Raw genomic sequence first — 21,159 nt, forward strand, 5'->3', positions numbered from 1 at the left:
TAACCTTTCACGGTGAGCGCAGTACGTCTAAAATCGCAGAGTCCTGCGCGGTTGTATGGGACTGGCGGCCGCACAGCATTACGCAATTCGCGGAACTGTCAAAACTGATCAACAATGCAAAAATAACTGATATTCGAAACTATAACATGAGAAAGACTGAAGAAGCCGTAAAAAATGAACGCAGCCTGAAATCAGTAAAAGAGAGACCTGGCATAGGACAAACCATGATGTATGCACTAAAAGATAAGAAGGATAATATCATCAGCAATCTCGAAGCTATAGTAAAAGCGGCGAAAAAATTCTAAGCTGTCCTGTACATAGTACCCAGAGGAGTCATGATACCTCACTTAGAAACAGTAATGAAAAGGATACAGAAACTTTCCTATAACTAGCGATGAGGTCAGAAGGGCCCTGCAAGACATGAAACGATGAAGAGCGGGAGGAGAAGGTGGAATAACTATTGATTTAATCAAAGATGGAGGCGACATAATGTTTGGAAAACTGGCGGCTCTTTATACGAAGTGTCTATCGACTGCAAGGGTCCCAGAAAACTGGAAGAATGCAGACATTATACTAATCCACAAAAAAGGAAACGTTAAAGAATTGAAAAATTATAGGACCCTTAGCTTGCTCCCAGTATTATATAAAATATTTACCAAAATAATCTCCTATAGAATAAGGGCAACACTCGATTTTGTCAACCAAGGGAACAGGCTGGCTTCCGGAAGAGATACTTTACAATGGATCACATCCATGTCATCAATCAGATTATCGCGAAATTTGCAGAGTACAATAAGCCTCTCTATGTGGCTTATATAGATTACGAAAATGCATTTGATTCAGTAGGGATACCAGCAGTCATAGAGGCACTACGTAATCAAGGAGTACAGAACGCTTACGTAAAAAGCTTGGAAAATATTGCTACATGCGTGTGGTATTTGTTTGTTTGAACGAGGCGCGTGGGCGCCATCACTCCAGAAAAGAGGAGGAAGAACGAACTGGGCTCGCGCTGTGAATCTGACCGGTCTTCGCTGCAACCGTTGTTGTAAATATAATATGTAAATAGTTTCTAGTCTTACTGACTCGTCCTTCGTGTAAGAATATCTACAGAGGTTCTACAGCTACCTTAATTCTACACAAGAAAAGCAGGGAGATACCTATAGAGAAAGGGGTCATACAGGGAGACACAATTTCTCCAAAGCTATTCACTGCATGCTTAGAAGAATTCAAGCCAATAAACTGGGAAGGCTTAGGAGTAAATATCGACGGCAAAACTCTCAGCAACCTTCGGTTTGTTGATGACATTGTTCTATTCAAGAACAATGCAAACGAGTTACAACAAATGATTGGAGACCTTAACGGAGAGAGTGTAAGAGTGGGGTTGAATATTAATATGCAGAAAATGAAGATAATGATAAATAGCCGGGCAAAGGAACAAGAGATCAGGATCGCCAGTCGGCCACTAGAGACTGTGAAGGAGTACGTTTACCTAGGTCAATTAATCACAGGGTACGCTGATCATGAGAAGTAAATTCACAGAAGAATAAAAATAAGTTGGATCGCATACGGCAGGCATTGCCAGCTCCTGACTGGAAGCTTACCATTATTATTAAATAAGTAAGGTGTGCATGCAGTCAGTGCATTTTGCCAGAGCTGACATATGGGGCAGAGACTTGAGAGCAAGTTAAGGACCGCGCAAAGAGCAATCGAACGAAGATTGCTAGGCATAACGTTAAGAGAGAGAAAGAGAGCGGTTTGGATCAGAGAGCAAACGGGTATAGACAATATTCTAATTGACATGAAGAGGAAAAAATGTAGCTGGGCAGGTCATGTAATGCGCCGGTTAGATAACCGTTGGACCATTAGGGTTACAGAATGGGTACCAAGAGAAGGAAAACGCAATCGAGGACGACAAAACAGTAGGTGGAGCGATGAAATTAGGAAATTCGCGGGCGCTAGTTGGAATCGGTTGGCGCAGGACAGGGGTAATTGGAGATCGCAGGGAGAGGCCTTCGTCCTGCAGTGGACATAAAACATGATGATGATGATGGTGGTGGTGGTGGTGGTGGTGGTGGGCCCCCCCCCCCGAAAAAAAATCCTGGGTACGTGCCTGTCTTTTTGTAATAGAGCAACTCCTTAAAATTGGCAGTGATTCAAACACAAGCCCTGCCAAGGTGCAGAGGAGGTGATAAGGCGTGTATGGTAGGTTGGTTCTTGAGTTATCCAGTATCCTGAAGTTCCACTCCAGTCCACCAGTTTTGGCAGAACAGTCTGCACGCTCCTGCCATGCTGGCAGCACAAATCATGAGTGTGCACAATAATCTTTAAAACTATCAAAACAATACTGCAATTCTCAGTCAGGCTGTTTGATGAACATGAACAAAGTAGCCATACATTTTTTGTTCAGATCCTTTGCCCAACGAAATCACTGGAGCTGTCTTTTAAAGAAAAAACAAACAAACATGCAAGTGTCTTGGTGTACACTGGAAGAAAACTGGAGTGAGGGCCATGTAACAGGTGCGTTTATCATCATCATCATAATCATCATCATCATTTATTGGTCCTTAAAGACCCCTGGAAGGGGCATTACATAAGGGGGGGGGTCAGAACATTAAACACAACAACGTAGGTCACTGTCAAACCTTGTCACAATCAGTGATCAGCAGGATATATGCAGAAAAAAAAAAGTACAAAAGCCCTTTAAATAAACATTAACAAGTATGAAAATAGCAACAGTAGAGTAAGCAGAGGCAAACAGAAGCAGGTAAGAATTTTCACATCGTGTTTTCAAATAGGATGTCAGCAATTGCCGGAACTTATATGGGTCGCATTCTATTACAATATGGTCTGGTAATGAATTCTATTCTTCAATTGCAAGAGGCAGGAATGACTTGTTAAATGCGTTAGAGGAGCCGTGCAGACATAGAATGCCCATGGAGTTGAAAAGACGGCGTGAGGTTCGGAGAGGTAGAAGCAGAAGAGAGTCCCGAAGCGAAGGAAAACGAAAGTATAGCTTATGAAATTATATAGCTAAATATAATTATAACCTTCATCAAAAGTTTTCAGCCCACTGAGTGCGTGTACAAAGCTGACTTCATGCCACACAAAGGAGCTGCGTGTTGTACTTCTGTTACTGAAGAAGCTCTGGTGGCAGAGGACAGCTCAGACCTTCGATCTCAGTTATTGAAAGTGCTAGAATTGCCTCAGGTTCTCTACCTACCAAGCTAACATTACATGCAAACTGATGTGGGAACTTGCAAATTGTACTGCACAATGCTTCAAAACCTTGGCTTCTGCTTTGAAATTGAATTGGTGCTGTAATTGTCAGTGTACTTTGGCATTGTGGGGCACATTCTACACAATTACAAGTAAATGTGAATAATAATGATGGCAGGCCAACCTTACTACCTTGCTGAACCAAAAAAATCACTTGTGCTCAAACAGTGGGCCCTGGATGTTATGTGCTTCCTTGCATGCAAGTGTGACATTAAGGCAAATCATTCTTTGCCTCTGACCAAACACTTTGCCATAGGAAGGTTCATTCCTGTCTCGTCTTGTGTAAGGCCTCTTAATGAAAACAAGAAATTGGGTTTCAAACTGTGGCGGGTATCGAACCAGAATTGCACAGCACAATGTCAGGATGCTCTGTCCATTAGACTACAGATGCAGGCGTGCAGTGAGCAAATACCATAGTTACTCGAATATAGGTTGACCTTTTTTTTTTCCTGTTCTTTTTATTTTCTTTGAATGTGTTACCCAAAATGAGTTATCAACCTATATTCGGGACGAAGGAATCTTGAAATATATTCATGAAGAAAGCTAGCAAAAGTACTGAGCTAACTGGAGTTCCTCTGTCACGGCCACCATAAAGTCTGTCTAGATTACCCAGAGTGGCTTTCAGAAATGCTGCATATCCAAAGCAATCAAGGACAACGTCGTTCTGAGTCCTGAGGATGCCTGTGAAGCATCCGAAGAAGGCTACTTCTTTGGCAGTACCGACAAGGATGCAGCTTGTGGCATTGACTAGCGAGATTTACTAGCTGAACCTAAGGTTCATCATGTTCAGAGTTTTTCGATTTTCTAAAAGAGTTGACCTGCATTCGAATTAGTATGTTTTATTTCTCTGCAAGTTCAACATATAGGGATTGACCTATTCTTCTTCGACCTATTTTAGAGTAAAGACGGTAATTGTCAAACTTACTCTCCCTCATACGTGAAGGTTAGCACATTTCGATTATTGGTGTGTGCGTGATGTTGTGCAGCGACAAAGCAGAAGCAGCTGTGTGTGCCAGTTTCCATCATGGCTTCGAGACGAGAACTTTGTGCTGCCGAGGAGGAGGTGCATAGAGCTGTGAAACAAGAAGAGGAACAACAATCTGGCCTGGCACAGAAACATGAGGCCGAATGCTTTGGCATAACCGATTTCAACGACAGTTTGTCACAAGCGTCTTTTCTCTGCATTAATAGGTTGGCCTGCGATCACCTAAAAGGCCTGAATGTTATTGCTTGTCATGCCATTTCCTGCAGGACCTCAGAGGAGACCAGTGATGGTTTCAACCATGTTGGTCGTGAGGTCAAGGGCAAGACCCACACCTACTACCAGGTGCTGATCGACTCCAGAGACTGCCCATATGTGGTGAGCTGCTTCATTTTGTTTGGATGGTTCGAATAAGCTTCCCATGAGAAATATTCTTGCACAACACAACCACAAGCGGCAGTCATCAAATTATTGGATCTTTGCAGCTACAGAGGAAAAAAAAGACATTGATGTGACAGTTAAAAAAGCTTGCCTGAGGTATAATGTGCTGACCAAAATAGTGCATACTAGGTGTTCCAGTGAAGACATGAAATAATTCTTAAAGACAGTGTAGTGTAGATAAAGCAGTTATTCCTTTTCTGAGTGCACTGTTCATGCTATCAGGCACCAGAAATTGTGTAGTATAATCACTGAATGATACGCTGTAATGATGTTGATGATTTTGTACAAGTGTACTGGGTCTTTAGGGTAGGTTCTTGTGATAAGTGACGCATTTAAGTGCTCCACGTAATGCATGTAATTTATTATAAGGCTTTAAAAATGTGCATCGCTACCGATCACAGTGCCGCCGCCCCCTCCCAATTGACGTAGTTAGCCCAATTGACATCAGTTGGTCAAGCTATACGATTCGCTACCCAGGTTGCGTCATCGATAATTTTTCTAACGTTATGGGGAACAAACGTTGCTCGTAATAGTTAGAATGTTGGTTAATGTTCTTCTATAAAAAGAAAGGTAACAGAAAAAGAATACACAATGACAATTTATCATAACACACTACATTCAAGCACTTCCGGCGCACAGCAAGTGTCGTCTGCTTGTGTTACAACATTGTCCATGAGCTGTGTGATCGGCATTGCTCTGGAGCTTTCTTTTCGCAAGTGCCATGGATCACCCTCATTGTGTTGTGGGCTGAAAATCTAGCAATTGGTAACATGTCAAACTGCGACATCGTGTCCCTCTGCAAGGCAACATGTGAGCGGAGTGGCTGTCGGTATCCACTTGGTGTCAGCATGTATGCATTCGTGGCTGTCATTTATCGCTGGAGGATTACTACCACAATAGAGAGCTTTAGCATGTCCGGTATTTGAGTAAAGCAGGGTAAGTGCAAGCGGGCTGGGTGTTTCATGGGATGAGCGGAGTTCAAACATAAACAGCCTGCACAGTGCAGCCACCTGGTGGCACAGAGCTCAACTTGACAAACACAGAGCTAATATGGCAGAAACCAAGTGTATTCTACTTTGCTGCTAGTGTGAATTTTTGGCAGGAGTGTAAACGGGAGCACATTGTCTTTTTAAATGCTTAAAATGTTTTACATTTGGTTACAGCAATAGTAGCTCTGTGTTTGGCTCGTTATGCTCTGCACCGCCAGGTGGCTGTACCATGCAGGCCGCTTATTTTTACGCTAGACCCCTTCATCACAGCAGTAGTAGTATGGAGGGGATAAATTTTACATAGATTACTCCTCTGCCTATCTGATGAAACACCCAGCTCACCTGCAGTTACTGGAATACCGAACATGCTCAATGCTGCGGCAGAACGCTCGCAACGCATGCTGCTTGAACAGCTCTCACAGGGGATCGACGGCTATGCAGCAAGCACAGAGGTTGGAGAGGCTTCGCGCGCTGGCTCCAAGAAAACCGGAAGTAGACACCACAATGCCACATTATAACACAGAGCTAATGAAGGTGGAGCTTAGCCCTGATCACTTGACGAACAAGTCGAGAAAAAGTATGGCCAGAGAGGAGGGAAACTTGTGATTGTCTGTAGCTCTCTTAATATGACAAGCTTGACTTAAATTGTGGCGCTAATGTTTCACTAGCTGTGCCCTACGCGTCTACAAAATTGTCCAAACCGTTTCAGAGACTCTTTGAATTATGGGTTTTTACATGCCAAAACCACTATCCGATTATGAGGCACGCCATAGTGGGGGACTCCGGAAATTTCGACCACCTGGGGTTCTTTAACGTGCACCTAAGTCTAAGTACTCGGGTGTTTTCGCATTTCGCCCCCATCAAAATGCAGCCGCCATGGCAGGGATATGATCCCGCGACCTCGTGCTCAGCAGCCCAACACTATAGCCACTGAGCAACCACGGCGGGTTTCAGAGACTCTTTGAGGAAAGCTTTATGGAAAATAGCGTGACATCAGTGCACGTTGCTTGAAGTTTGATGGATGTTCTGAAACTTGTGTTGTTCTCTTGGTGCGCCTAGTTTTAGGTCAATGCTGTTTCACACGTTCCTTACGTGCAGTTGATTCCTCTAGCCCCTGATTATTCACTGTCATGCTGACTGAGTATTTTAACCATTTATTAAGCACTCTGAATAATATCACCTAGAATCTGAACACATACAATTTGTCTGTGCTATTCTGGTGATGTGTGAAGAGTTACGAAGGAGAAATTGCCAATAGGGGGCTCTTTTGTTATTCATTTCTGTTTTCAATCGCTTGGTTGCATTCTTTGCTCAGTGGTGCATCATCTGTTGAGCTTGTAGAGAAGGTGCTATCTTCAGTTGCGTGGTTTGCTACATGGAAATGTTTCTCTTTCTGTGTTTCTAATAGCGTACACAGACGGAGGCAGTGACATTTCTAGGAAATCAGGACAACAGTCGGTCCCTCTATGCCATCCCAGGTAAACCAGTACATAACTTTCCATGCTCTTGGGTCACGAAAATTTCTTTGGCATATTTTATTTTTGATTTTGTTGAACTTGCTTCTTTTCAATAATGAGTGCTATTTTGTGACACTGATACAGTGAAACCTCGTTAAACGGCAGTTGGCCGGAGCTCGGAAAACCTACATACTAAATGGTAGTACTGCTTAACCGAAATAGCACACGATCGCCCACTTACCTGTCAGAAACGGAACTAAGACAGAGTGCGATGAAAGGGAAAAAACATGCAGTATTTATTCACTTCGCGCGACAAAAGCCTGTTATTTTTGTTCGATGCCACCGCGGCCTAGCAGTGATGACAGTGGCCTCAAACTTACTGAATCTGCGAGTCAGCTTTTCAGCCAGCCCCCTCTTCTCAGCAAACACACGCATGGCAGATTCCTCTTTGGCGTTGCATATTCTCCGTCCACGGGCGCAGTAGGGCAGCAGAAGTCGCGGGGCGCCTTTTTCATTGTGGGGTGCTGTTCTTGTCGTGACGATTGCATTGATGAGGCTGATGTAACGTGCAGCTTCTGTCACTATTGAGCCCGAAGTGCCCGTGCTGTCACTTTCCGTGTCATCCTCCTCACTGTCGTTAGGCAAAACTTGGGCAACAGATGCAACGATGACGAAAAGTAGAACCTCGTAGCCGACATCATCTTGCGGTCGCAACAGCGCTGCCGAGCAACTTCTTCGTATTCCAAATTCCACACACCATAGTCAGCAGTAGATCCCTGTCACGTGCAATTGCCGACGTCTTCGTGCCACATTAGAAAGCACAAACGATGTCAAATTTTTTTCTATGATGAGCACCCAGTGTTTTTATCCAAGCTTCAGCATGTAGAGAGTCCTTGCTTGCACGAAATTGAAATTATGTTGATGTTGATGTGGATGTGGCTTGGAGGCTGTTGTTCCGAACTCTGAGGCTTGTTCTGACAGGTGGCCCAATGGGGACGACGCAACACTGTGATTGTGCAGCGAAAAGCGGAAACACTACGTGTTAACCGATATGTATGCAATAAGCTGGTACAGTTTATACGGATACAAAACGCATTATGTTCAATGGCTGCTGAGTCAGGGATTTGACTTTACTACTTTTAAAATGAAGCTACTGTTTAAGCGGGTATGGTTTAACAAGGTTTTACTGTACTATACTTGGCGTTGTCTTGTTTAGCTTGCTTGGGTTATGCATGTTAAGTACTGTAATGAGAGCCATAGTAGCGATGTAATCTGAGTGTACCGTGGCCATTTCCATCAAGTAGTGTTGGCCCAATTCAGTGCTCCTTCCCTGCATGACAGCAAGATTGATGCTGTGATCAGGGGCCTTTCACAATGTGATCCAATCCTTGTAGTCCATACACTAGGCTTCAGACGAACTCCTTCACTAGTTGTGAAGAGCAACTTATACTTTTATTGATAGGCGATGTTTAATTGCATGTCAAACAAAACTGATGCATCAAATTTGGTTCCCCACAGAACTGTGTGACAGAAGAGTAGTATCTTTGCACACACACTATCAATCCTAATATGTCATGAAATAGAAGGCAGAACAAAAGGTCACAGTGTATAAAGAAAAGTCAGTATAACCCTCAAATTGGGACTCGCTTGTTCTCTTCTAAGCCTTAGCATCTACGTTAATAAAGAAACTCTGAATGGCATGAACTATTTTGTATTTCTTCCTGCATGAACATAGAGAGTTGATATGCATTGTAGTATCTCGATTGAAGCAACTGAGCTTAAGTTAAATGCTATGTTAGCTTTTAGTTTCTAGAGCTAACATTATTTCAGGTGTCTTTTAAAATAATAAATATACTTAAAAAGCAGATTGAAATGACTCTGGTTAGCAGATGATGAGTCACATCCGCTTAATGGCTTTTTGAGTCAGTTTCTGTTTGTGTGCAACAAAGGAAATGTTCTGTGCAATTTGCACGCAAGTGACAAAGCTTCACAGATGAGCAGTGTAGTGCCTGGCAAAGAGCCAAGTGTTATTGGCCGATTGTGATTGTGCATGTCTATATCATGCTACAAATACTGCTATTGGATAACCACCCTTCAGAGCACAAAATAGAGGTCCCTGACCCATACAGCCTAGAACAGGAGAGAGTCTCTGCATCTCTTCCTCTCAAAAACTGTTACGTTGCACGGTGAGAGAAACTGTTAGTGTCAGTTTCAGCAGCTACATAGTTTTGCGCAGGAGGGATGCTAGTGTCACAGTGGTCATGCCTCCTGGCATCTATGCGGCATGGTAACTAGGCTATGCATCATTATCATGATCTATTTTCTCTTAAGGCCCCTAGTGTGGCATCAAATAAGTAAGGAACAATCAGCAGTAATAAACAATGGTCATTTATGCAATAAAAATCTCATCAGGACAAGAACATTTAACATGAATATAAGAACACAAAAGTAGCAGGTGCAATGCAAGCAACACAATTAGGTTAATCATGCAGCAGCTTTACGCAACAAGAAACATGGCGAGTAAAAGGAACATCAACTGGTAGTTTGTGGTTGACTGGATAGATGCTTTGACAATGCTTCTGCGAAACTTGAAAGAGTTATGGTCATTCAATATTGAATTAGGCAATTTATTCCGCTCATCAATGGCAACTGAATACACAACATTAATCTCACCGTGCTAATGTCGCACAGACAGGTGGAAGCTTTTAGTTTTGATTAGTGTGTGCTAGCTTGGCTCAGTCTTGAAAACCGAGCTGCCAGGGTATGCAGTTATTGGCCAGTTCTCGCAGGATTCGCCTACTCTCATCCCAATGTCTTGTACCAGAAACGTAGGCTGGACTGCTTGCTCTTGTCACAAGCTGTGCCTGCAGCTGCTTGTGAGCTCTGTTCGTTTCCTCATTTTCTCTGCATTAAAATTTCTGCAGGGCTGGATTACGTCGCCCACGAAGACATCCTGCCTTACACGTCCACTGAGAAGCAGCCCTTACATCATGAACTCTTTGACAAATTCCTTGTCTGTGAACCTGACAAGGGTGAGGAGCTCTTTCTATTGTGGGATGATGAAGCACCCTGTGACATACCTGTGACGGTTGACGCTGGGTGGGACGGATTACACTGATCAGTGCGTAGTGGAGAGATTGATGCTATGCACTGTCCAGCTATTGCAGTAGCGAACTATTAACTGCCGTACCTGCTATGTATTGTTGTACACTCTGGACATCGCTATGTGATGCAAGCAGCCTCTTCACTGTGCCGGAACATGGTTGAAACAGGGTGGGTTGTGCAGTATGCTTAATCACCTTTTACTATGCAAAGCATTAACATCCTGGGAAACGAAGTTTGAGCTTCTGCTATGTCACACTGCAGTGCTTTGCACAAAGTGCACGATTTGAATCAATCTCATGGTGGCAGGCTTGGACAGACGTCAAGATAAGGCTTTGGCACAAGGATCCCTTGGGAATAGGGTGTCCTCCTTCAGTGAACGCTAAGGACGGTTCACACCTCTGCGCCTTGTTGTATTCAATGCAATTCTTACTGAAGGATGCTTTAATTTAAAAAAGCCATGCAACACTTTTTCAGTGTAGTTAATAAACTTGGCTGGTCATTAAAAATTTCTGTTGTGAGCATATTCCATGTTGGTGTAATGATGCAGCTATATCGATGTGAAACAGAAAAAAGCAGGCGCAGCGTTTGATTGCCAATAAATCTGATAATAGTAGGTGCATTCAAAAGTTTTTTTGTTACAAAAGGTTCATGGAAGAAGTGCCGTTACTAGACACATTCCATGCCTTTTATAACAGATGTTACAGGATCATTGTAAAGCAGTAAAGACATGCAGAATTACTACAAAATGTTCTGTTGAAGATGCCGTAACCCCTGCAGTGTTATCCTGGGTAAGCGTGTCAGGCTTGCTGCTTTTGTTCAAATGGCATTCTACTGTTGTACTTTCGTGACTACGTTGACTTAAGGCTTCATGATGTCATTAAATATGGACAGACTAGGTATTTCTTATTTTTCCACTGCTGCCCAGTTCCGTAGGCCTTCACGCTTGACAGTGCACATTCCATTCCTGCTGTGCAGACCCACCCTTCTCAGCCAAGGACACGTTGCGTGCTTGGCAGGAGAAGAACCACCCGTGGCTAGAGCTGTCGGACGTGCACCGGGAGACCACCGAAGGCGTCCGCGTCACTGTCATTCCCTTCTACATGGGTTGCCGCGTCGCACAGAGCAGTACCGTCTACTGGGTGCGTCGACATTTACATCACTAACCTCGTGGATCTGTGTACTTGTATACCTTTGTGAAGTTGAGTGGAAACAGTTGTAAACTGCTGCTCAGCCCCCTTTAGAGCCTGGGTGTATCTACAATATTTGAATTGTGCCATTGTTAGCTATGGTGCAGTTGATCCCCTTGAACACGGGAGTAAGATAGACAGGATCCCCTACTTGGCTTTTGAGTGTTGGTTAACAAAGCTGTTCATAGTGGCCCTTACTCTAGATGACAGCACTTCAAATTATCCAGCATGATTCAAACTGCGCATATGTACAACCTGTGTGGTTCCTCGCGTACGCACCCCATCCGAAGCATTCTTCCTTTGTTGTCTGCTAACAGCAGCAGCCAGGTGCTTGCACCACATTTGTTTCATTCAGCTGCGTGTATTCATGTCTAGCCACACAGTCTGTGAACGACTGCATAACAAGTACATGTTTAAAGTGAGGCATCTTTAGTCTAACCTTAAAAAATTTTTTACTTACCAGTGCTTTGTTGTTGGTGCAAGTTTTGAAAAGCTCACACATTTTGGTCCACATTGTTCGGTAACACACTTGGCATGTCTGCTTGCCTTGTTCACCCTACAAAAAATGAAAGACAACTGTCATATGTAAACTTTGCCATCAAAAAAGAGCTACTGTAATGGCATGGACTAGTGCCATCTGTCGGCAACTAAACACTGAACAAATCAGACAAACACCATCTGATGCAATGACAGAGGACAAAAAATAAAATCTTGTTGCAAACGTTCATCAAAACCACAGCGGCAGGAAATGCAATATCATCTTTTAATGTCGCTAGAATAAAGGTGTGTGTTTTTTCTGGTGTATCATTGTGCAGTGTGTGGTAACATGCATCCACACTTTTGAACGAGCAGAAACTTACAATACTTCCTGCAATCGTTCATTGGCCATGCTGGGGCCCATGCATGAAACAGTGAACGCTTCTTGTGGACGCCACAAGCAAAAAAAGAAGAAAGAGAGAAATGCTAGTTGTGTTGGTGTCCCGTTTTATTACTGGTCACATATTAAAGAGACAGCTGAAATTCGTAGCACACTTAACTTTCAAGGCCAATCAGCAGGCGTTTGGTGTGTTGCGACACCAAGTACCCCAGCACACGACAGTTGGACCCTTCCGCGTGTAGCCGTGCGTGGCTTAGCCGTATCTGGGGAAAAGGGGATCCTGGAGGTCAAGCCGATGCTGGGTGTTTGGGCCGTTAAGGCCCCCGGCGGAGGTGACACACCTCTTCGGCCTCAGCTACACATAGACGGCACCTCCAGACTGACCCACCTGGAGGAAATCGGCAGTCACCTTTTCCTGTCCTCCTCTTCAATCTTTGTCTTTCTCTCCCACTTTTCCATCTTTCCTGTCTTCTCTTCACTTCTTATTACTTCCATATTTCCTGGCGGCAAGGGTTAACCATGTGTAATATATCCTGCCTTGGGTATATATATATTAGGTTATAGCGGCGATGCATGGCTGGCGTCTGCAGGTATTCTTCCAACCTTGTAGCGTCCCCTTGTTGGTCTCGGTGGGGGTGGCCACCATCGCCGCCGAATTTTCCTGCTCTATATGGCAAATAACTTTCCTCTGCTACCTGATCGCTCCCTGAAGAGGGGGCACACCGATGAAACATTCACTTTCTTCATGCAGCCAAAATAATCTTTTCCAAAATACCACGTTGTACATAGTCAGAACGATAAGAAAACAGTCAGAATGATCTCACCATTTGTTGTAGCGAAATCTCTCACTGAAGCAATTGGCCCAGGCTCTAAAGTAACGAAGATGGGAAGTGGCGATCTTCATCTCGAACTCCGCGACAAAGTGCAGTATGACAAACTCTCGAAAGTTGTAGCATTTGGGGAAATTCTCGTCTTAGTGGGCCCACACAGATCAATTAACACAGTGCGCGGGGTCATCTCAGAAGATGACCTCCTCGAACTGAGCGAAAGCGAACTGCTTGAAGGATGGCAAGACCAGAACGTAGTCAAAGTACAAAGAATAACATTGAGGCGAGACGACAAGCAAATACCTACCAAACACATAATCATTACTTTCGGAACCTGCAACCTACCTGAAACAATAGAAACCGGTTACTGTAAACTTCGCGTCAGGCTGTATATCCCAAATCCGCGTCGATGCTTCAAGTGTCAGCGCTTTGGGCATGGGTCACAGAACTGCAGAGGACGTGCTACTTGTGCCAAGTGTAGTTCTTCTGAACACGCTTCTGACATCTGTACATCAACAAACCACTGTGCCAACTGTGAAGGAAATCACCCCACCTACTCGCGATCGTGCCCTACTTGGAAAAAAGAGAAACAAATCATAGAACTGAAAGTGAAACTCAACCTATCTTTTCCAGAGGCTCGTAAGCGTTTCTCACTCCAAAATCAGTCCAGTCCTTCCTACACCGACGTGGCGCACCGGGGGGCAACGCTACATCTTTTGGCGGCCACGCAAGTCACATGGAGTGTGACGGCGATTACGCCATCAGCCCCCTTGGCAGGAGCAGCCACGGCTCTTCCGCCCCCTACCACGAAGGGCCAGCAGACCTTTGAGCCTGCCAATGCCAGGGCCACTGCTCGTGCAGACGGGCCCGAAAAACCCCCGCGCGTGCCCGCTGAGCGGGCGTCATCCAGCGCCTCTGACGAGGCAATGGATGTAACAAAAACTTCTCCGGCATCTCAGACGCCGAAGGAACGGGGTTGCTCCCTGGAGCGCGCCACCAAAAAGGAAATACCCCGCATCAAGGGGCCTTCAAAGGTTTCTTGAGCCAACCTAATTGATCTCTTGACACACACCATAAAACACTTCCAATATGGACACACAGATAATGCATTGGAATGTGAGAGGTTTAATACACAATCTTGATGATATTAATGAACTCCTTCGCAAGTTTAACCCAAGGGTGCTGTGCGTGCAAGAGACACACCTCAATCCTTCACATACTAACTTTCTCAAACAATGTGCCATTTACCGCAAAGATCGCAGTGACGCTCTCGCCTCGTCAGGCGGTGTTGTTATTACAGTTGATAAGGGTACCGCCTGCCAACATTTACATCTGCAAACGCCCCTTGAGGCAGTGGCCATCAGAGCCATGCTATTTGATAAGTTAGTAACCGTTAGCTCTCTGTACATCCCTCCATGCCATCAACTTTCCACAACAGAATTCCAGAGCTTTATCGCAGAAATCCCCGAACCATACATTGTAGTAGGTGATTTAAATGCACACAACACCCTCTGGGGAGATTCTCGTTATGATGCAAGAGGGCGTTTATTAGAAAAGTTCCTTTTATCCTCCAATGCATGCTTACTAAACAAGAAAGAACCCACATTCTACAGCGTGGCGAACAAAATGTTCTCGTCTATTGACTTAAGTATAACATCAAGTACACTAGTTCCATACCTGGAGTGGGACGTGATCAAAAATCCATATGGAAGTGACCATTTCCAAATTGTCTTAAAATTAACAAAAAGTGAAAAGTTTTCTCCACATCTGCCCCGTTGGAAGGTCGTCTGTGCTGACTGGAAACGATACAGAGAGCTGACACATTTGAACTGGGATGACATCTGTGCTCTCTCAATCGTTGATAGAGTGTCATATTTGACGGCATTTATAACTGATGCTGCATCCCTCAATATGTATCCCTCAAACGAATGGATCACCCTCTAAACGACGTATTCCTTGGTGGAATGAGCAGTGTAAGGAAGCCCGCAAAAATCAAAATAAGGCTTGGAGTCGCCTTCGCGACTGCCCAACTACCAAGAACTTGATCAGCTTCAAGAAAATAAAATCAGAAGGTAGAAGAACACGCCGCCTTGCCAAAACGGAAAGCTGGCATAAATACAGTAGAACCCCGCTGTTACGTTCCTCACTGCTGCGTTTTCCCGGCTGCTACGTCGTTTTCATCCGGTCCCGGCATAGCTTCCATAGGATCCAATGTATAAGGAACCCCGCTGTTACGTCGTAGCTGTGAAAACGTTCCCGCATGATACGTCGCAACTTAGCCCCCCGAACCCGCCTAGGCTAAAGTAGGCAACGCGCTCCAACCGCCATTTTGGCTTTTGACGAGTTTTGGCCGGGCTTGGCTATGGAACTGGCTGCAAGAAGCCGCACGCCAGTTCGAGAGGTCGCCATCGAATTGGCGTGCGGCTTCTTGCAGCCAGCTCCATAGCCAAGCCCGGCCAAAACTCGCCAAAAGCCAAAATGGCGGTCACATACGACGACTACGTCGCCGTGGATGTTGTTGTCGGGACGTCAGAGTGTCAGAGCATCGCCGAGATCGTTGGGATCTCGGTCGCGAGTGAAGTCGCAGACTGCGATGCACGAGCCGCATGATGCCGGGGAGTTGCCAAATCGTAGCTTTCGAAAAGCCGTTGCGGCTCTGGACCTCCTCCGCAGGTACGTCGCACCTCACAGCGACGCTGACAGCAATGCGGCCTTCCAGGATATTGAGAAACGTGTGGCGATTTCTAGCGAGCGAAAGAAACGGCAAGCCACAATTCTGGACTTTTTTTTAGGTCCTAAGCGCACTCTGTGGAAATAAATTGTCTATAGTTGAAGCTGCACTTTTTTTCATTCATTTTCGGAGCTTTCCTCACTGTTGCGTTTTCCCGGCTGTTACGTTTTTTTTCCCCGGTCCGGTGAAAAACGTATGAACGGGGTTCCACTGTACATCTCTAGTATTAATTCATATACAGACGAAAGAAAAGCCTGGAACAGAGTAAACAAAATAAAAGGCCGCAAAACTCATCCTCTACCGTTAGTAAACACGCAAGCAGATACTCTTGAGGACCAGGCTGACTGTCTAGGAGCACATTTCCATTACATCTCATTACACAGATACATTCCTAAAATTCCGGCGACAAGCAGAATAGATGACTCTGGGTGGTAAAGGCACATCCAATGAAGTATACAATCGTCCTTTTGGAATGGCCGAGTTCCAAGCCTCACTGATCTGTTGCAACAAGTCCGCTCCAGGAAGTGACAGAATAATGTATGAGATGATCAGACACTTACACCCTGAAACCCAAGAAACATTACTGTCACTCTTCCATTCCATGTTCTCTGCCGGCTACATTCCTTCTGTCTGGAAAGAAGCAATCATAATCCCTATTCTCAAAGAGGGCAAGGACCCTTCCTCACCCAACAGATATAGGCCTATAGCTCTGACTAGTTGTCTATGCAAATTATTTGAGAAGATGATTAACTGTCGCCTCATCCATTTTCTTGAAAGCAACAAGATACTCAATCCCTTTCAGTGCGGATTTAGGGAGGGTAGATCCACAACAGATCACCTTGTCCGCATCGAGACAAATATCCGTGATGCCTTTGTCCACAAACAGTTCTTCCTGTCAATATTTTTAGATATGGAAAAGGCATACGACACAACCTGGCACTTTGGAATCCTCCGTGACCTGTCTGAAATAAGAGTTCGAGGCAACTTGCTGAACGTGATTCAGAGTTACCTCTCCAATCGGACGTTCCGTGTTAGAGTTGGCAACATTCTGTCTCGTCCATTTACGCAAAAGGCTGGTGTTCCACAAGGTGGTGTGCTGAGCTGCACTCTTTTTATTGTCAAAATGAACTCGATCCAGACTGCCATACCACATACTATATTTTATTCTGTATATGTGGATGTCATCCAGATAGGTTTCAAATCATGTAACCTAAGTATCTGCGAGCGACAAGTACAGCTTTGCATAAATAAATTATCTAAGTGGACGGATCAAAACGGTTTCAAGCTAAACCCACAAAAAAGTACATGCGTCCTGTTTTCTAACAAGAGAGGCATACTGGCGGACCCCGCAATAGATCTAAATGGAGAACAGCTATCTGTGAGCTATGAACACAAATTTCTAGGAATCCTTTTAAGACAGTAAGCTGACTTTTGTACCACATCTGAAGTATCTGAAATCAAAGTGCCTCAAGTCTATGAACCTGCTGAAGCTCTTGTCACGTACATCTTGGGGAAGCGACAGGCGGTGCCTTTTAAAGCTGTACAAAAGTCTAGTATTAACACGCCTTCACTACGGAGCAATAGTCGATAATTCTGCCGGACCTAGTGCTTTGAAAATGCTAGATCCTATTCAGCACTTAGGTATCCGCCTTGCTACAGGCGCCTTTAGGACTAGCCCTGTGCAAAGCCTCTACGTCGAATCAAACGAATGGTCATTGCAATACCAAAGGACATATTTAACTTTCTCCTACGCCCTAAAAGTTAACTCACATGTTAAACATCCTAGTCATTCTACTATATGCGACTTGTCCACTGCTAGGCTGTTTCGTAACCGCCCGGCCACTAGGCCTCCTCTGTCCCTCCGGTTGGAAGCACTCTCAGAAAATAAAGGGGTCCCTCTTTTACACAATGTCCTAATGGCTCCTAGACGGCTTCCACCGCCTTGGGAGTGGCAGACTATCCAATGTGACATCTTTCTTAGAAATATCGAAATGAGCCCCGGAGGCACACATATATTCGCATTTTCTGGAACTCAAGGAGAAGTACTCATGTGATGAATTTTACACAGATGCTTCGAAGTCTCCAGCTGGTGTTGCTTACACAGCTCTGAGACCCTCACTTTCAACACCTGAACCAATAAACCCACACACCAGTATCTTTACAATGGAAGCATACACCATTCTTAAGGCCATTCAACACATACGGCTCACAAATAATGCTAAGGCTATTGTCTTCACAGACTCATTAAGTGTCGTGACAGCCCTAATTAGCTTACGAAAGCATAAAAATCCCATTTTGAACAAGCTGTATAGCTTGTTGTGCTCCGCATATATGTGCAACCAAGCGATTATTCTATGCTGGGTACCTGGCCATAAAGGTATAAAAGGCAACGTAGCTGCTGACGAAAACGCTACGTCAGTGAGTTTTAGCGACACAGATGGAAATATCCCCATTCCTGCCACAGACCTAAAGCCCTTTCTGCGCCGTAAATTGAGGAATCATTGGCAAGCAGAGTGGGATACACAAACATTGAATAAGTTACACTTCATAAAAGCAAAACTACGGAATTGGATAAGTGAGAAAACAGCACGGTGCAAGGAGGTACTTCTTTGCCGATTAAGAATAGGACACACTTACAGTACTCACTCCTACCTCTTGACTGGCGGGGATTCTCCTACTTGTAGTAGGTGCGGCGATAGCTTCACAGTGCTCCATGTTCTTATCCTGTGCCCTGCAATAGAAACAGAGAGGAAAAAGTATTTCCCTTATGCATATCGGGAAAATATACCACTTCACGCTGGATCTTTTCTTAGTGATGAACCGCTTTTTAAACTGCAAATAGTCTTAGATTTCTTAGCCGAAACCGACATTCTGAAAATAATTTGGCCAGGAAATTTTAACACGTGATTACCAGCCCTTGTATTCGAGGGCTGTCCTGATGCTTTAGTGTAACTGTTGTTTCGTTTTCGTATGTTTTTTATCAAAACACAACTGCCATCGTCCACGTCCATAACTAATCAGTGTCATTATTTTAATAGCTATATATTTACGTCATTTACTGCGAAAGTTTTTAGGCCCTTATACAGCCATGTCACACCTACCATAATAAATTCACTGTCCATGCCATTCAGAATAAATCCTTTAAATTACCATTTGTCATGGCGCTCTTTGGCCATAACTGGCCCTTGCGCCATTAAAAACCACATATCATCAACTTTCAAGGCCAAGATTGTGTGTGGCTTGTGTTTAAGCACATGATTACTGGCTGAGTCAGACACAGACTTCCTGCACCACTGGGTCCTTCTTTTAGACAGTCGAATCCAGGTGTATCAAATTGTTGTCTATATCCGACAGTTGTAACATCCCGTCAGAAATCCCATTCAAAAGTATAACGCTGTACTACATGTATATTGAGTGCCTGTTCACTGCCACATTCGATATACTGAATGCTAGGCTGTGCTGTGCCTCTGCGAGCACTCTTCTTCTAACGAGACTGCTATCAGTTCTTGCATCATTGGAAATATTAATGTTGACGAAACGGCACTTTTTTGGCAGATGCTGTCATAGCATTGAATATGAAAAGTAGTACATGTCCGGGAGTAAAAATTAGCAAGGTATTCTGTGCACTTGGTATCCAAAAACAAGGTGATAGCTGCATTTGCACCACATTTGTTGACGTCACACACAGGGAAATTGAATAGCATCTCAAAAAATTACTGGCATTTGTGCATGGTAACAGTAATGCTTGTTATGGCTCTTGCCTAGTGTAGCCCTGTGTCAAGTAAATTTCAGTTGTGATAGCTCTGTTTGGTGATGTCTGTTACCTACTCTTTGTTTCCCATTTAATTTTGGGCTGGTAACACGAATTGGAAAAACATATAAACATGAGCTTCATACACGAAAGAGAATGCATTACAAACTGCTTGTGCTAGCTCTCCTGCCATTCTTAATACATGTGGAACAGTACACATGTTTTGCGCCAAAAACACGACCACATGAAAGAAAGGACACGAAGGCAGGATGAGCGCTCCTCCTCTCTTCATGTCTTTCCTTTTGTGTGGTCATGTTTTTTGGCACTAAAGCATTTACTGTTCGACATGCACCAACTAGCCCAGCAGTGAGTACTGCTCAAGTATATTTCTTAATCCATGCTGACCCTTTACCCACAACTATGACTCTGTAGTGATAGTGTTCTTTTGGTGAGTGCAAGTAATTGAGGTTTGATTCCTAGCCATGGTGGTCACATTTTGACAAGGGTGAGGGGCAGAAATGGTTGGCGTATTGAGATTTTGGTGCACTTTAAAGAGCCGTGGTTGTTCAAAAATGAATTCAGAGCCCTGTTCTATGGCATCTCTTGTATAGCTAGCTCTGTTTTGGAACCTGAAACCTCGATAGATTAAGCTGTGTGAGCTGATGGATTTACTTTTAGGAACAAGGACTACGACCGAGTGTGTGTGGTCATTCTTTCCAGTTCCTGTCTTTCAGTGCTTACCCCCAAAAGTCTCTTTATGCTAACTGATTGCCACACCCTGCACAATACTAAAATCTGTTCGAGATTCGCATGCTCATTTAATGCTCTGTAAAGCTGGCCATTCTTTTTTCTGTGGCATGTTGTCTTCGGCCACTCACTGTGTTCAGAGTTGAACTGTCCCAGTAAGAACTTGTAAATCAAGACTGTGCTATGTGATCAGTTTTGTTATGGCTAAGCTGGCTTTTTGCCTTATGCACCTTGAGCCTGGTAACCGCATAAAGTTGCTATAGCTCCCATCATTCCGTTGCCTGCAGTGGCGATATTGCATCCGGCTGGAGAACCTGGGAGACCTAGCAGTGCAGCTACGGGAACGCCACTGGCGCATCTTTAGCTTATCGGGAACCCTGGAGACCGTCCGTGGTCGGGGCGTTGTTGGTCAGGTGAGGAAACCGCAAATGCTTCTTTTTAGGGGTGTTCAAATACCAAATACTATGATTACTCATTACTACAAACCGCACAATAATGAACTTTTCATATTAAAAAGCTTTTCAGAAATCCTCTGCTGAATGCGTGTACAGTAATTTCAATGCAAAAATATTTCAGTACAGTGATACCTCGTTAAACTGTAGTTGGCCAGAGCTTGGAAAAAGTATTTCAATTCCGAAACTTTATGGGTATGATGTTCTCGTAAACTTCTGATGCGAAAAGTGCACTGACATTTCCAAAATCGTGCTTTAGATTTTCAATTCCAGAACTTTGTGGGTTTAAAGTTGTTGTAAACCTTTGACGCCAAAGGTTCATTGACTTTAGTTCTAA

The 21,159-nt window shown here is 44.2% G+C and overlaps 1 protein-coding gene across 1 annotated transcript in view; it reads left to right on the forward strand.

Moving 5' to 3' along the window:
• Positions 1-21,159, forward strand: part of POLDIP2 (DNA polymerase delta interacting protein 2) — a 28,719-nt gene that overhangs the window by 3,008 nt on the left and 4,552 nt on the right. The window contains exons 4-8 of the mRNA XM_075686282.1: positions 4,528-4,636; positions 7,097-7,166; positions 10,070-10,177; positions 11,226-11,389; positions 20,658-20,783. Of these exons, the coding sequence (XP_075542397.1) occupies positions 4,528-4,636; positions 7,097-7,166; positions 10,070-10,177; positions 11,226-11,389; positions 20,658-20,783 (577 nt within the window). The remainder of the gene's footprint in view (positions 1-4,527; positions 4,637-7,096; positions 7,167-10,069; positions 10,178-11,225; positions 11,390-20,657; positions 20,784-21,159) is intronic.

Source organism: Dermacentor variabilis, chromosome 3 (genome assembly GCF_050947875.1).
Source record: "Dermacentor variabilis isolate Ectoservices chromosome 3, ASM5094787v1, whole genome shotgun sequence".
Lineage (NCBI taxonomy): Eukaryota > Metazoa > Arthropoda > Arachnida > Ixodida > Ixodidae > Dermacentor > Dermacentor variabilis.